This window comes from Cricetulus griseus, unplaced genomic scaffold (genome assembly GCF_003668045.3).
Source record: "Cricetulus griseus strain 17A/GY unplaced genomic scaffold, alternate assembly CriGri-PICRH-1.0 unplaced_scaffold_419, whole genome shotgun sequence".
NCBI lineage: Eukaryota > Metazoa > Chordata > Mammalia > Rodentia > Cricetidae > Cricetulus > Cricetulus griseus.
In genome coordinates, this window is record NW_023277163.1 from 4,923 (window position 1) to 21,042 (window position 16,120).

General features: G+C 43.8%; 1 protein-coding gene across 1 annotated transcript; it reads left to right on the plus strand.

The window, feature by feature from the left end:
* The first annotated feature begins 13,624 nt into the window (after positions 1 to 13,624).
* On the plus strand, positions 13,625 to 15,819 carry LOC113832443 (PRAME family member 12-like). Its single transcript, XM_027388455.2, has 3 exons — positions 13,625 to 13,911; positions 14,388 to 14,975; positions 15,255 to 15,819. The coding sequence occupies exons 1-3, from the start codon at positions 13,625 to 13,627 to the stop codon at positions 15,817 to 15,819; spliced, it is 1,440 nt and encodes a 479-aa protein (XP_027244256.2).
* Positions 15,820 to 16,120: the final 301 nt, after the last annotated feature.

A 16,120-nucleotide genomic window follows, 5' to 3' on the forward strand; every position in this document is an offset into this window, starting at 1 on the left:
CCATCTGCTCCTCAGAGAATATAAGGCCTCCCCTTCCAGAAATAGATGGAAGAAGATGCAGAAATCCACAACTAAATAATGGCTCAAGCTCCTGGAGTACATGTCAATGGTAAAAGGTCACCTCTGTGTTAGTGACATCCTGTCATTGATATATACAGTCAGTCCTAACATCATAAGAGATTAAGGGATACAGCTTTTGGAATGGATGAACTTAACATCACCCAAGTTCCACCAATGAAAGTATCAGAATGAGCCCTGATGTACCAGAGACCTAAGGCAGAGATTTCTCAGCTGATCTAACCTCACCTTAATGTGTCCAACGATGTACGTTGGTTTCTGTTCTTCTGTCTCTATCATTTCTACCTATGTGTCTACCCATGGGACTGGATTCCATCCCCAGTATCAAGTAAATTAATAAAATAAACCACAACCTCTATTGGATTTTTCTTTTTTCTTTTTTTTTTGTCGCTGTTTTCTTTTCTGACTGTTTTGGTATTTAGCCTATGGTTTTCAACATATTAAGTTAGACATCAATAGCCCTTTATTTTATTGTAATTAGTATATTAATAATTAATTGTTTGAAACAACATTTCTCTGTGTAGACCTGGCTGACTTGGAACTCTGTATATCATACTGGCCTCCAAGTCAGAGACCTGGCTGCCTCCAACTCACAAGTGCTGGGTTTAAAGTCATACACCAGGACCGGCCTGCCTTCTCATTCTTTCTCCTTCCTTTCTTTCTCCCTTCCTTCCTTCCCTCTTTCCTCCTTCCTTTCTTCATAAAAGAACCACTGGCCCAAAATTTTCTGAGAAGAGGCTGGTCTTGAAATGATGGAGATCTACCTGCTTCTGCCTCTGCCTCCTGTTTGCTAGGATAAAGATAGTTGTCAGTCTGCCCAGGCAATTTACTCCTCCTGAGGTAGGGTCTTCCTCAGTGCTGAGGGAATATACAGCAACGTGGAAAAGGATGGTGCTCCGGCACCATGACTTGGACAGATTTCATTCTGGCACTGTGTATCACGGTTCTCAATTAGTGGCTTCTAGGCCTGGATGCCTAATCCCCTGCTCTGGATGCCAAAGTAACCTTCCCTTCGGGTCCTATTCTGCCTCAAAAACATCTGTAAAAAAAGTGGGTTTTGAGGCTAGTCCTGTAATCCAGCACTCAGGAGGAAATGAAGCAGAGGAAACACCATTAGTTGAGGCCCAGCTTCTGCTATACCATGAGTTCTAGGCCAACCTGGGTTAAATAAAAAAGAAAGAAATGATGGAAGAAGGGTAGAAAGAAAGATCTTAGTGTTTGTGAAATTAGACTTAATTCCTTCTCTTTCCTGCATGAAGATCTGATCCAGACACACCCCAAACTCAAAAGCAGTGGAGATTGTGGAGCTCAACCATCCAATCAAAGTGCAGCTTGTGGGTGGGGCAGGTATCAAAGGGGAGGAGTTAAGGGGAAGGCCTGAAAAACTTCAGAAGAGCCAGAGAAGATACTCAGGTTGGAGGAGCAGAGATCCATTGTCTGGTCTACTGGAAGAAGAAATACAATTGCGAGTATCTGCCTGTGGTGAGTCACCCTCCTCCATCAGGCCACCACTTCACACCCAACCCAGCCACTCTCCACAGTAGACTCAATGGCACAGGGAGTTTTTATATATGTTTCCCGATAAGGCAATTGAGGAATGATTTTTGACTGCAAATGCAGCTTTGCCTTGCTCTTAAATGCCACTTTTTCCTTTTTTAACTTTCCTAGGGATGAGAACCCTCATGGTTACCCTAGAAAATGTCTACATGTGTTTCCATCAGTAGCTGGCTGAAGCCTCTCAGATGACAGTTGGGCTAGGCACCAATTTATGAGTATAGCAGAATATCATTAGGAAGCAGTATATTGATAGTATTGCCAGAGTGTTTGTTTCTATCCTTGGTCTCTGGGCTGTCCAGCCTCTGGGTCCAGGCACTCCAGGCAATGTCAGGGGTGGGCTCTCACTCATGGCGAGGGTCTCAAGCTGAACCAGTCATTGGTTGTCCACGCCCACAAGTTCTGTCTCTCCTATGCTGCAGCACATCTTACAGGCAGGACAAATTGCAGGTTGAAAGTAATGTGGCTGGGTTAGTGTTCTAATCCCTCCACTGGAAGTCTTGTCAAGCTACAGAGATGGCCATTTCAGGTTCCATATCCCCCATGTCTTTCCTCTCTCAGGATGCCAGAGTGGTCCAAGAGGTCAGACTCAAGCTCAGCTTCCTCTCAGCAGTTTTTAATCACCTGTAACTCTCTGTCTAGGGGAGGGGTACAGTCCTTAGTGTTGTTCATCAACTGTTTTGTACACTGTGGAGTAAGCGAGCAGGGTACAGACTGATCTCCACAATGTCCAAGTTCAAAGAGTTATAAGGAAACAAGTATGGTCAGATTATGCCCAGGTGATAAGAACCGGGTAGACTTCCAGACAAGGACTCTGGAACTCAATATAACAAGCCACGTCTGGGACCTCAACTGGCTCACTGAGGCAGCAGCTCCCAGGGAAGGATCCCAGAGCATTTGGCTAAGCTTACTTTTCCCTCCTTTTTTAAAAAATTTAAATTAGAAACAAGCTTGTTTTACATATCAATCTCAGTTCCTTCAAGATGAAGGAATGTCTCTCTGACGAAGGCGCAGCTTGGGCACCTTCGTAGGACTTTTGACCAGCTCCCAGCATTTTTGATTGTAGTCCTCTGGTACTGCGAAGGCATCTGCAGACCGGGCGTGGGAGTAGTGGATGCCTGCTTCGATCCCATCTATTTCGATGGCTGTCATCTGGATCCCGAAGGGCCCTTTTCATCTCAGCTCCAAGGTTTTGTGTTGGTGCCTGTGGATGAAGACCCAGTCAACCGGTCGGAACCTGAGGGGTTTAGGACAGATAATACATTCATAAAAGGCCTTGAGTTGAGGCCAGGTTTGTTTTTTGACTATGTTGTAGTCTCAAACTCACACCATTCACCTGCCTCTCCCAAGGGCTGGAATTAAAGGCTTGTACCTCCACTGCTCAGCTCCGTGTGGTCTACACAGTGAATACCTGGACAGCCAGGGTTCACCTGAAAACTCTGTCTTGAAACTTCAAAAGTAAAAAGTCTCAAATCAACTAAAAAAATAAAATAAAAAAGAAGAAGAAGAAGAAGGCCGGGCGGTGGTGGCACACGCCTTTAATCCCAGCACTCGGTAGGCAGAGGCAGGCTGATCTCTGTGAGTTCGAGACCAGCCTGGACTACAAGAGCTAGTTCCAGGACAGCCTTCAAAGCCACCAAGAAACCCTGTCTCGAAAAACCAAAAAAAAGAAAGAAAGAAAGAAAGAAAGACTAATTTGAGAGAGAGAGAGAGAGAGAGAGAGAGAGAGAGAGAGAGAGAGAGAGAGAGAGAGAGCCTTCTGTAGGCAAGTCTATGGGGCATTTCTTGATTAGGGATTGCTGTGGAAGGTCTCAGACTATTGCTGGTTGGGCAGTGGCCCACATGGGCAGATACTCCTGGGTTAGAGAAGAAAGAAGACCGAAATGAGCAGACCTGTATCCATCAGTGCTGCCTTAGTTCCTACTTTGAGCTCCTCAGCTGACTTCCCTTCTTGATAGACTTAAAAGGTGTAAGGTGATGGACCCTTTCTCCCCATTGGTCACTTTTTTGTTTTTAAATACAGTAACAGAGAAACATACACAAAAGAGCCTTTGGCATTCCCTGGGGTGAATTTCTAAAACCACCAGAAACACATGCATGCCTGGGAGAAAGGTTGAGCTCTGCAGTTGGGTGTGTATTTTCACACTTGTTTGTAATTTTTTATAGACTAAACCTATAGTCCTGTGCATTGGAGACAAATGTTCTACCAATAAGCTCTCTCTGGAGCCAAGAGGATGTGTCCTTAGATGGACTTCTGACCAAACCTGGACAACATAAAATATTTGGGATTTGATAGGGAAGGTTTGAATTATTTGTGTTTGGACACTTAGAAATTAAAGCTGTCAAACCAGGTGTGGTCCAACAGGCCTTTAATCCCAGCACTTGAGAGGCAAGGTCAGGAGATTCTCTGGTGTTCAAGGTCAGCCTGATCCACATCTCAAGTTCCAGGATAGTCAGAGCCATGTAAGTTCAAGTCCTTCACATAAAGGCTTAGGAAGAAGGATTGAGAGTGTGAAGTCAGTCTGAACTGTATACTGAAACAGTAATGGGAAAAAGATGACTTTTTTTTTTTTTAAAAATAGGCTTTCTCTGTGCAACATTGGCTGTCCTGGAACTCACTCTTTAGGCCAGGCTGGCCTCCAACTCAGAGACTGAAAGATTTTACTTTGTTGAGAGAAAAAGTTTTGAAAGATATTAGTTCACAGAGAGAAAAAGTTTCCCACAGGCCTTGGCCCAGGACAAGTAAATTGGCCCCAACTTGAGGGCAGACAAACAATCCTTTTAGGGTCACACCTGGCCAACAGACAATCGAGGACTTTACAGGGTACATTCTGTGGTTTTTCCTTTGTAGAAAAGCAGGTCACACCTAGGTGACCACTCTAACATGAGATCATACTTTGTAATCAATCACTTTGTGCCCCTTGCCTGTATGCTGATCTGCGATTTTTTCCTATATAAGGAGCTTGCAACCCATGAGGGTGTGCAGCTTTCCCCGATATTGCTGACACCCGAATGCACTTTAATTCAATAAACCCTCTTGATTTTGCAGCTCTTAGTATGGTTTCTGAGTCTTGGGGGCTCCTTGGGATCCTGAGGCTTTAGGGGTCTGGGGGTCTTTCAAGATCTGCCCACCTCTGCCTCCCAAGTACTGGGATTAAAGTTGTGTGCCACCACAGCTGAACTATAATTGCTATTCTTAGTTTCTAAGACCTGACTGCATCTTCAATGAACTAAAACCCAAAGACCTGGGTACACCTGAGTGATTTTTTTATTACTTAAGCCATCTGAGGTGGGAAGAGATGGAAAGACATATGATCATATCTCTTTACATTGTCCATAATTTCCAAATGAAAACAATAACCAGGTCATAATTTTGCATGGTTGGTATAGCTATGTAATATACAAAAGCATTATATATTTAACCAGGTCATACTTATACCTAAAGTGATATAACTTTCCATTGTGGAGCTACAAATGTATTTAGATAAAAGACAAACAAAAATGAATTAAAAATCAAAGAGTAATGTGACCAACCCAGTAGCTATGGCAACAAAGAGAGGCTGGTGTGCCACCTAAAGTCAGATTCCAGAAAAAAATACAGCAGACACACCACAGAGCAAAAAGAGCAAGTACTAGAGGGCAGAGGATGCCACCTTGGGCAGAATGGGATTCAAAGTCAGCTCACCTTTTGGGTAGACAAGATAAAATAAAATCACCAGTTATAAAAAGAAGAAATCAAATAAGCAACTACAACACACTGGGCCAAACTGTCTGTTATTCATTTGATCATTGGTACAGTTGATCCTCTATTCATTGAAGCAAAACTCCAGGATTCAATGTCTCACCCTGGCAGGGTGTTGCAGCTCATCCTACAAGACAGATTTGTAAGTTTACTTCCCATGAGAATTGAACATGGTGAGGTGGGATCAGCATCTCAGGCCAGGTAGGGATGGCAATGTGTTGAAGATGCCCTTAGTGACACTTCTCTGAGACCAGGGTCTTTTGGGGAGGTCTAACATTGGCTGTTAGAATTGAGAGGGGCTCAGGACTTAAATGGATCCCTCTCACCCCTCTCAAATCTTGGAGTTTTAGATGACTGGTGCATCGGAACTCATGTAGACGGCTCTACTGTGATCCTAGGGGTTACAGTGAGTCACTGACTTGGTTTTCAAGGGGGTCTTTAGGTGCCTATAAGGAAAGCAAGCATAAATTCCTTGAAGAGTTGGTTCCTCTTATGGATGGCTGGGAATGAGGTTAAGAGTTACCGTGTTGTCTGCCATCTTTCTAATCATGTGATGATAACTTTGCCTTTCTGTTAACCACCATGATCTCATGTCAATATTACATAATAGCATAAGGATGTAAAATATTGCAACATTTAAAATTACCCCGGTCTTCTCAATTCAAGCAATGTCAAAGTTCTGGTTTTTACATTTTTCTTTCATTTATTTTTTACAGCTTTTAGCCCATCACTGAAAAGGAATGAGATGAAATCGAGAGTCCAGAGTGAAAGTTCTAAGAGCCTCTGGCTCTGCATCAAGAGGAAGTTTCTTGAATTTTCAAAGCAGGTTTCCAGACCATGGAGCTAGGATGCCATTGCATTCTCCTCTGTTGTCTCTATCTGCAGAGTAGAATAACTTGCATGTATGAATTATACCCTAATGAGTGGGGTACACAGATCTAATTAATAGGTGGACAAGCACTCTATCAAGTGAGGTACACTCAGATGATTTTTGGGTGAGCACAGGACATTGGTGTTGCTTTGTGAAATCTACATAGTGACACAATATCTGAACATAAAATCTGGGAGAGAGACAGAGAGAGACAAACAGAGACAGAGAGAGAGAGAACACCTCTGAAAGCTAAGCAGTACAGATGATATAGAATAGGTAAGGGTTTATGCAAAATAGACACCTGTTTTCTTGTGACTATGTATCCACAAGTGCGTTTTATTTTATTTTAAAAATTATTTATTTATTCCCTGCGTTTTCTCACATCACCTATCTCGATCCCATTCGAATCACATGCATCCCTAACCATCTGAACCTGCATCACCCACAGCCCCTGAAGAAAATAAATTTCAGCAAGGCATTGGTGTCACCCAAGAAGGTCCGTGGAATGCCTTGAATACCAGCACTTGGGAGGCAGAGGTAGGCAGATCTCTGTTTGTTTGAAACCCTGATTGGTCTAGAAGAGCTACTTCCAGGACAGCTTCCAAAACCACAGAGAAACACTGTCTTAAAACGTTGTGAAAATAGGGGACTTTGTGATCTTTGAAGACTCCGTTTGCTTACATAGGATGGATGATGTGGGAGGTTTGATTGCATTCGAACTCCTGAGTGCACAGGGGCACTTGGAGACATATGCCGACTTGACTTCCTTGCAGGATATTCACGCCTCTGGAAACCTGTTTCCAACTGTGCATTTGAATCGGTTGTAAATCTGGATGCAATTAGGGGAACTGCATAATATGGGTGTTTATTAATAAGTTTCCTGAAGTGACTGGATCTTTTTGGAGAACTCCAGGCACTGGTGGATAGTGAAGCATACTGAGATATGGTCCTACTGAAGTGCTGTCTCCTACTGGGCAACCTTTGGCACTGGATGCTTTTTGAGACCTGAAGGCACTGGAGGGGTTGAGAGCAAATGGGTGTCTGGAAACACTGGTTCAACTTCCTCCATGGAAATATGTGTTAATACAAGCCCTCCAGGACAGACAAACGGGGGCTGTGGAAGGGCCTCCCTCTATTACACTGTTCTTCCTCAGCGACAAGCCTTCTCTTCCTCTCCCACATCGGGTCCTTGTAGCCTTGGCTGTCCACATGAATCAATCCGTGGTGTGACCTCCTAATGATAGAACTGATGGCACATTCCACTATGCATGGCTCGTGTCTTCATTCTTGATGGAAGTCTCATGCGAATCTCAAACTGGATCTCAGCAGGCTCTCCCATCTTGTCCATATCGTGTTGGTGGTGGTTGTTTCATTTTTTGAGACAGGATTTCTCTATGTATTTTTAGAGGTTGTCCTAGAACTCTCTCTGTAGACCAGGTTGGATGGAAAGCCTAGAGATACACCTGCCTCTGCCTCCCAAGTACTGGGATTAAAAGCATGACCCACCAACACCCGGCAAATTGAGATGATTTATGGAATTCAGATAAGAGTAGCAACATTTAAGAAAAGAACCCCTGTTCTATGTGCTCAACAAACATTCTAATGAAGAGTAAACCTGTGTAATCAATTGTATTATTCATATTTTACAATACAGAAAATGGAGGATATAATGGCTAGGCCTAGGGAGATTTTTTTTTTTTTTGTAAATCAACACAGAGACCACAAATCAAGACTTAAATACAATAAAATACTATTCTTTTTTGAAGTAAATATTTCATACCAGTAAACAGATTATATATATTTACTGAACACCTATATGTGCACTTTGGCTACTTCATAGCTTTTAAGAATCCACAGGAATTCGAGCCTACAGACATGTGACACACATGATTCACATGGTGGATTAAGGTGGTAATGTCAGTGAGGCAAGAAAAAACATCATGGGTTCAAGACCAGGGTGGAGCCCATGAGGCTATCAAAAAAAAGGAAAGAAACCTTTAAATGTAGAAGAAAAATAAATGTTCCAAACCATATTCAGATTGCCCTTTGTTGCGTTTCCTTCAGCCATCTCTGATGGTTCCACAGTGCCCAGTGAACTGAGTACAGTAGATGTTAATTCTCTGTGGTCCCTTGAAACCTACAGTTCTGGTCACTGTAGGTTAACATTATGTTGGGGGGTGAGGCGTTTGAGACAGGGTTTCTCTGTGGCTTTGGATGCTATCTTGGAAGTAGCTCTTGTAGTCTAGGCTGGTATGGACCTAAAAGAGATCTGCATGCCTCTGCCTTCCATGTGCAAGCAATAAATGTGTGTGCCACCATCATCCATAAAGTTTAATATTTTTTGTGCAAATAATTGAACAGCCACACAAAGTGAATGTGACAAAATCACAGGGAAACCCAAGAATGACAGAAGTGTCACAAAAGCTTTTGCTGCCAATGACCTGGACCTATGCTTCTCTCAATAGACACCAGTGGTTTTCATTTCTGAGTCATAGGACCCACCTGACCCTGAACTTGGCAGTGAGGTTCACAACTGAGAAAGACCCCAGGTGGAGATCATAGAGGTTTACAGGTGCACACAAAGTCCCTGGTAATCCCTCCCTGACAGAAGCCACTTAGAAAAGCAAAATTGTTCTTCTGAATCCAGGAGGCTCTACCTGCTCCCATGATCCCATTGTTCTCCCTGTCATCCTCAGCCTCCAAGATCCATCTCACTGCACATCATTTAGTTTCCAGCAATCTCAGCAGTGTCTAAACGATGAACTCTGCAATCTCAGATGGGAAATGTGTCCCCAGCCTTCATGTCTTCAAATCCAGAAGTCATGTTGGTATTTAAACCCAAGAAGAACAAAGTCTGGGCCACAGGCCGTAGACACATTCCTCACCAGATTTCTAGCAGACACTGTAGCAAAGAAGATCCTCTTGGGCTGCCTATGGCCCTGAGTGCATCCACGAGCAGAAAACAGTTGATGAAATCTCTGTCTGCCGACAAAACCTCAGCCATGACACGCACTCCAGAAGTGGGGGTTACTGCTCCTTATTCATCTTGCTCCAGTTGGCTGTGTGCAGCAAAAGGTCCATCAGGATGGGCACAGGGAATTCATTGTCACAGAAGTTGACCTTGGTGAACCAGGAGCACCGGCTGAGGGCAGGTGTGAGGACAGTGAGCTGAGAGTCCTCCATCCTGCAACCCTGAAAGTCCACGGACTGCAGAGTATGTGCCACAGTCTCTAGCAAAAGTCGGAGAAGCATAGGATCTAATGTCAATAATACCACAGCTCTCATGGCGAGATGTTTGTGCTGACAGTAGCTGTGACAACAGTGGAAATAATTTAAGTTGTGATATTTGATAGTGAGTGGTGGAGACGGTCTCTAAGGGGCTTCACAGGCACCTAGGGACAGGCTATATGGTTAGTTCTGGTAAATGATGCTGGAGAGTATGGGGTGTGGTTTCCCCTGAGGTAACAGGAAGAAAGTGTCCCAAGGTCAGTTTCTCAAAATGATCAAGGACAATATATAAGATGATCCCTCTTGGAATGTGCTCAGTCAAGACAAACCCAAGGTTCATATCCTGCTCTCACTGTCCAGCAGAAAACCATCTCAGCCCTGAAGCCCAGAAAGACCACGCAACAAATTTCAACACAGGAAAGTCCTCCCAGGATCTAGGGACACATTTACTTTGGACTCCTTGAACTCTGGATCCCATCACAGCCTCCACACATTCACTTTCAACCATTCCCATTCCACCACTATGTCCCATGTCCCAAGCACTCAGTACCCATCTGGGCTCCAACCCATCTGACACATGGCAAATTATGAGCAGAATGGAGGCTATTCTCACAGATCTGAGCACAGAACTCACCTCCAGACTATGCTGGTATGAGTCCACCTACTCCTAATAAATTTCTCCATTTAAGAGGTAAACTAAACTCAAAAGCTTCATTTCTAATAATTTAGAAGTGAAGGGACTGGACCCTCACTCAGCCCCTGCCTTAGCAGCAATAACAGGCTACAGAAAAGACTCATAGGCCTCTGACACAAGGAAACTCTAGATCTCTGGGCTTCTGGAGCCTAGGGCCAAAACTTAACAGAGAGAAACTGCAGATGCCCCCATACCCTGCTAGACACTTGGCTCCTGGGAACTGTTTGGCCACAAAAGAAATTCCAGGGGTGATCAACACCTCCTCTGTGGTCTCCAGAATAAAGTTTTGAAAACTTTTGGTATCTATGAACAACAGGACACCTACAAGTAACAAGACACAAACCACAGAATGTTCCATCTCAGCACTGCCCAATGAGAATAATTGGTACACAGATATTTCATGCCAAAATATGGCTAAGTGAAATTCTCATAACTGGTTCCCAAATGTCAACCAATGTCAATCAGAAACGAACCGGTACATACTGTAACATTTGTCTTTAAAACCTAGCAGTAGACAGGGAACTTTGCTGCCTCTGGAGGCTACTGTGTCAGCTAGCCAGATAGAGTCCCTGTCATGGTTGGATGAACAATGAATAAATCCTTGCTTTTGCAGTTTGGTGGGTCTGTCTTCCTGGAGGTCTCTGGGTACATATGACTTGGGCACAACACTCCAGTTTCTATTCCCTTTCCATTATATTTATTGGATAGGATTCCAGAAAGGTTTACAAACTATCCTTACTGGAATCTGACCTATTTTTACCTGACTTCATTCCTCTACTTCATAAGTGGTCATTTGAGACCTCCATTCAGCATAGGTGGGAAAAGGATGAAACTTCCATATTCAAATGAGTCTGTAAATATTTGTCTCCAGTGGCTGCAAGGCAACAGTCACCCACATATCCTTAAAGCAAGGCATCCTCCTGATAGTCAGACATGAGAATCAGGAAAGTAAGACCCACATACATACAAATATATATATATACATACATATATACATACATACAGGAAGGAAAGGTAAAAAACCCCAAGGAAAAATATATATAAAGAGAAAGGGATTAATATTAAAATAAGAGATAAAATAAAGCAGATGATTGAAGCAGGAATTCTAGCTGGTCTTAATAATAAAAACACAGAGACAGATATTGAAGTTAAAGCTGAAGATCAGAGAAGCAAAGTGGCCATCCACTAGTGAGTTCTCCCGTCTACCAATGCTCAGATGGAAAGAGAGATGAATTCCTGTCTCCTCCTGCCTTATATTCCTCTCTAGTTCTCTGTAGACATGGCTGACATTGAACTCACAGGGATCCACACTAATCTGCCTCTGGCTGCTGGGGTTAAAGGTGTGTGCTGCAACCACCTAGCTTAAAATAATTTTTAAGACAGATCCTCACTCTGTATGCCTGACTGGTTTAGAATCAACTGCTTAGATCAGGCTTATATTGAACTACTGAGGACCACCTGCCTCTGTCTCCCAACAGTATGGATTAAAGGTGTGTGACACCATTCCAGATACTGATCCAAACATTTTTTAAAGAAGATTAATCTAGGTGTAGGACTGTTTCCCTTCATGTAGGAATGTGGAAGCAAGTGTGCCTTCTGCCCAGGAGGGTCAGGGGTGTTTTCAGATCTCTGGAAACTAGAGTTACAGATGCTTTCAGCCACCAAGTTGGTGCTGGGATGGTGAAGATTGAGAGGTGCTCATTATTGCTGAACCACTCTCCAGGCCCCAGGTGGACTCTCGTTTTCATGTCCTTGAGCAAGTGTGGTGGTCTGATTGATCTTCAGAAGTACCCTCTGTATCTGGAGAACCAAGGGTAGCATCTCACTGGGAGGCAGCTTTATGTCCTCTACTGTTCTGTTCATTGGTTACAAAGCAGGTATACATGGCTCAGGCTGTTATTCAGTTTCTAAAATGGCTGATGATGACTTGGACTGATCCTCTTGTCTTCAACTCTCCAATTCTGGGGTTACAAACATGCCCCAGCAGGTGTCCTGCAGTCAGTGCTGGTCAGAGGACTCATGGTATGCTGCTTAGGTCTCTAGGAACTGGGTGTATCCCCAACATCCTGACCACCACTTTAATGGAATCAAATCATCTTCCTGCTTCCACCTTTTGAGTAGCTGCTACTTGAGTTTACTGAAGGAGCATAGAGTGAGGCTGGAGCCCCAGATTATATTTCTGAATGACTAGGTATTTCTCCTAGGGTACATAGACAAATAAATTATGAATTTTATTTATGTCTATTATCAGTAACAGATTCAATTTTAATCTGACTCAAACTCAGAATGACTCTGGTCACATGAACAAATTCATCAAGGTATAGTGATTCATAAGAGTAATCCTAAAGAAGAATATGGGACAGTTCCACAACAATCTTAGCTTCAGAATAAAATAGTCTCTCTATCAAGTTCAAAAGTAAGTAATAGGTAAGCAAATAAAATGAGAAATCAAGAAATTCAGTGTTGTGTAGTTAATTAGCAAGTATAATCTTTATGTTTATCCAACTTGGAGGGAGGGGGATGGGTGTTTTCACAATTAGTTTGATTCAATTAAGGAAATGATTGAATTTTATCTATTGAATTAAAATGGTGGACACTGAACCACTATCAAATGGAAGCTAGGGGTTGGAAGGTGGGGCTGCAGTAGGGAGGGTGAGCAGAGAGGTATATAAATGTTTCAGGAGCATAACCCAAGACACTCTGAGACCTGGAGCTGGAGGAAATGCATGATTCAGCTGGGATAAGGGACCTGTCCTAAGTGCTCAGAACTGGTGAGTAATTGTCCTCCCTTGGGTCTTGCAGTATGATGGAGGGTCCTTTAGAATAAAGATTGGACACAAATTTTTGATTTCTGGCTCCAGATGAACACACTGATGACTTTGGGTGCAATTTTAAATGAAGTTTTACCTTCATCTCAAATGTCTTTTTATGATAGCTTGTTGAGGTCACTATGATTATTGATTGTTTTGAGAGAAGGGTTTTCTGGTTATTCAAACTGACTTAAGTAGGTAGAATTGCAATGGTGAAGTAGATCTTGATTTGGGCTTTGGTTTGCTTTGTTTGTTTGTTTTATATGGTATGGTTCTGTGACATAGCATGGCCTGAAAACTTCAGGAATCCAATGCCATCATCCTCCTTCGTAAGAAGAAAGTAAACATTGAACAACAAAAGCAGTTTTTTTTTTTTTAAGAAAGGGTCATTCATAAGTTCTTTTGACCTAGAATTCATGAGTCCATTATGGGATAGAGAGGCTCCCATGCTGCCAGTGGGGAGTCTGGCTTCAAATGACCAGTGAGAACCATGGTTTAAGTTGGTGTTTCTACCATTGTCAGAGCAAATAATCTCTGACTTGAGCGGTTCCTGTGCTGGGTGAGGAAGATTTCTAAACTTTGTCCTGATAATTAATGTTGTTCTCTGAATGCTTCCCCAGGACCTATCTGACTGCAGACCCTTCATGATGAGCCTTCAGACCCCAAACCCACTCCTGAAACAGGCAAGGCAGGCTCTGCTGAGAAATGAGGAATTGGCCATCTCTGCTGTGGAACAACTGCCCATGGAGCTCTTCCCAGCACTTTTGCGGGATGCTTTCAAAGGCAGACACAATAGGATGGTGAAGGCAATGGTGGCAGCCTGGCCTTTCCCCTGCCTCCCTGTGGGGACATTGATGAAGACGTCCAACTTAGAAACCTTCCAGGCTGTACTTGAAGGAGTAGACATGCAGTTGGCAAGAAACTTTCACCCCAGGTAAGCAAGAACCAAGTACTGGAGACTGGAGCACATGGGTACACAAGAAAGAGACTTCAGGGTCCGGGCAAAGGGCATGGGAAGTGGCTCAGAGGCTTCTGATGGGATCCTCATGCAGAGATGCAGGGCCTTGAAAGCTATTGATTCCTTGTAGTAAGCCAATGGAGTGGGGATTAGAGCTTAGGGAGAAGGAGCCACAGTGCAGTTAGACTGCCCTGGCATTCCCACAACCACTAATAAAGGGACTAGGTAGAACAGAGAGTAACTTAGTGGAAGGAATACAGTCATGTCTACAGATAGATGCCGCCCAGGGGAAGCTTCCATAGCACACAGAGTTTCCATATTAGACACTGGGTGCTGAATGTGACTAAGTCCTTGGAAGGGGAAGAGCTGACATTAGGGATGTGTAGTGAAGCTGTCTCACTGCTGGGTCCTGTCAATTCTGCTGACACTAGACACCCTTTCACCCACAGTAGGAACCAAATGAAGGTACTGGATCTCAGGAAAGTACGCCATGAGTTCTGGACCATATGGACTGGAACAGAGGATGCGGACTGCTCATCAGAGAGTGGGGATGAGGAGCAAGTAGTGAAGGTCCTTCCAAGATATGCAGTGAGACGGCGCCTGAAGGTCATAGCTGAACTCTGTCTTAGACCTGGACTGGATGAAGAGCAAGCATATTTCTTGCAGTGGGCCCAGGAGAGAAAAGGCTCCTTACAGCTCTGCTGTGCAAACATGAAGATCTGGGATATGCCTCTATTCCTCATCAGGGTGATCTTGAGTGTTTTCCATCCATGGCACATTGAGGAACTGGAACTGCACACAGCGTGGGACCTTTCCACACTGACACGTTTTGCCACCTACCTTGGCTACATGAGAAATCTTCGCAAACTCTCCATGGACCACATCTACAAGAGCACCATTTGGCATAGCAACAGGACAGCAAACAGAGAAGAGAAGTGTGTCATGAAGTTGGTGTCTCAGTTCTCCAAACTGCACAGTCTTCAGCATCTCTCCTTGAAAGGCATCTACTTTTTGAGAGACCACATGAAACAGATCCTCAGGTAAACAAAGATAGAGAGCTGGGTCAGCTACTAGAGCAAAGCTTTCCTTAAACTAAGGGTTAGTGGATGAATGGTGCCTCCCTTCACTGGGTGCAATTATTGTGAAAGTTGGGTGTGGTTGATGTAGTGGACAGCACTAGGCAGCACCCTGTAGTGTACATTGATCATGTGGTCAAACTGTTCTTGAGCTATGTACCCCCTGGGTCTCTTTATAAGCCCCAGGGTACACATTGTCCTCCAAAACGTTTTGTTTGAACTAACCACTTTGTTTATCCCTAGGTGCCTGAGAAGCCCCTTGGAGACTCTCTCCCTCACTGGCTACTTTGTGTCAGAATCAGACTTGAATCATTTCCCTTCTTGTCAACGCCTATGGCAGCTGAAACATCTGGCCATGAGAGGTGTGGAATTATGGGCTTTAAATCCCCTGCCTCTCCGACTTCTGCTAGAGACTGTGGCACATACTCTGCAGTCCTTGGACTTGCAGGGTTGTAGGATGGAGGACTCTCACCTCACTGTCCTCATCCCTGCCCTTAGTCGGTGCACCCAACTCACCAAGATTAACTTGTATGACAATGACTTCTCTGTGCCCATCCTGAAGGACCTTTTGCTGCACACTGACAACTGGAGCAAGATGAATGGGGAGCAATACCCTGCCCCTGTGGAGTGCTATGACTCTGTGTACATTGACACTGGAAGATTCGTCCACCTTTGTCCTGAGCTCATGGATGCACTCAGGGCCCAGAGGCAGCCCAAGGGAATTGTGTTTGCTACAGATATCTGCCTTCAATGTGGTGTGCGTAGTGTCTATGACCTGGGCCCCAGACTTTGTCCTTGCTGGCAGTAAATAGGGAACATGACTTCCAGATTAGGATGCTCTGAGCCTCGGCTTTCCTAAATTATTAGCCTCCTTTGTATGTTCAGGGTATGGAAAGTCTCTCAGCTGGCTTTAGGGATCTAATGAACCAAGGAACTCTATTTGAAGTCTTCAGTTGTGGTCTCTTATTAATTGTGTTTTTGAAATATCCCTATGCCTACCAATTGCATTCTCAATTTTCTGTATGAGGAAGCACCAATAAAATAATTCTGTATCACAGTTTTCTTCTTCATTGGTATCTTTCCTAAACACATAGAGTGATGGTCCTCTG

Excerpts from the sequence above, each read along its gene's own strand:
- LOC113832443 (XM_027388455.2), top strand. The coding sequence starts at position 13,625 with ATGAGCCTTCAGACCCCAAACCCACTCCTGAAACAGGCAAGGCAGGCT. Across the intron at positions 13,912-14,387 it reads GCAAGAAACTTTCACCCCAG|GAACCAAATGAAGGTACTGG; the intron begins GTAAGCAAGAAC and ends CACCCACAGTAG. Across the intron at positions 14,976-15,254 it reads CACATGAAACAGATCCTCAG|GTGCCTGAGAAGCCCCTTGG; the intron begins GTAAACAAAGAT and ends GTTTATCCCTAG.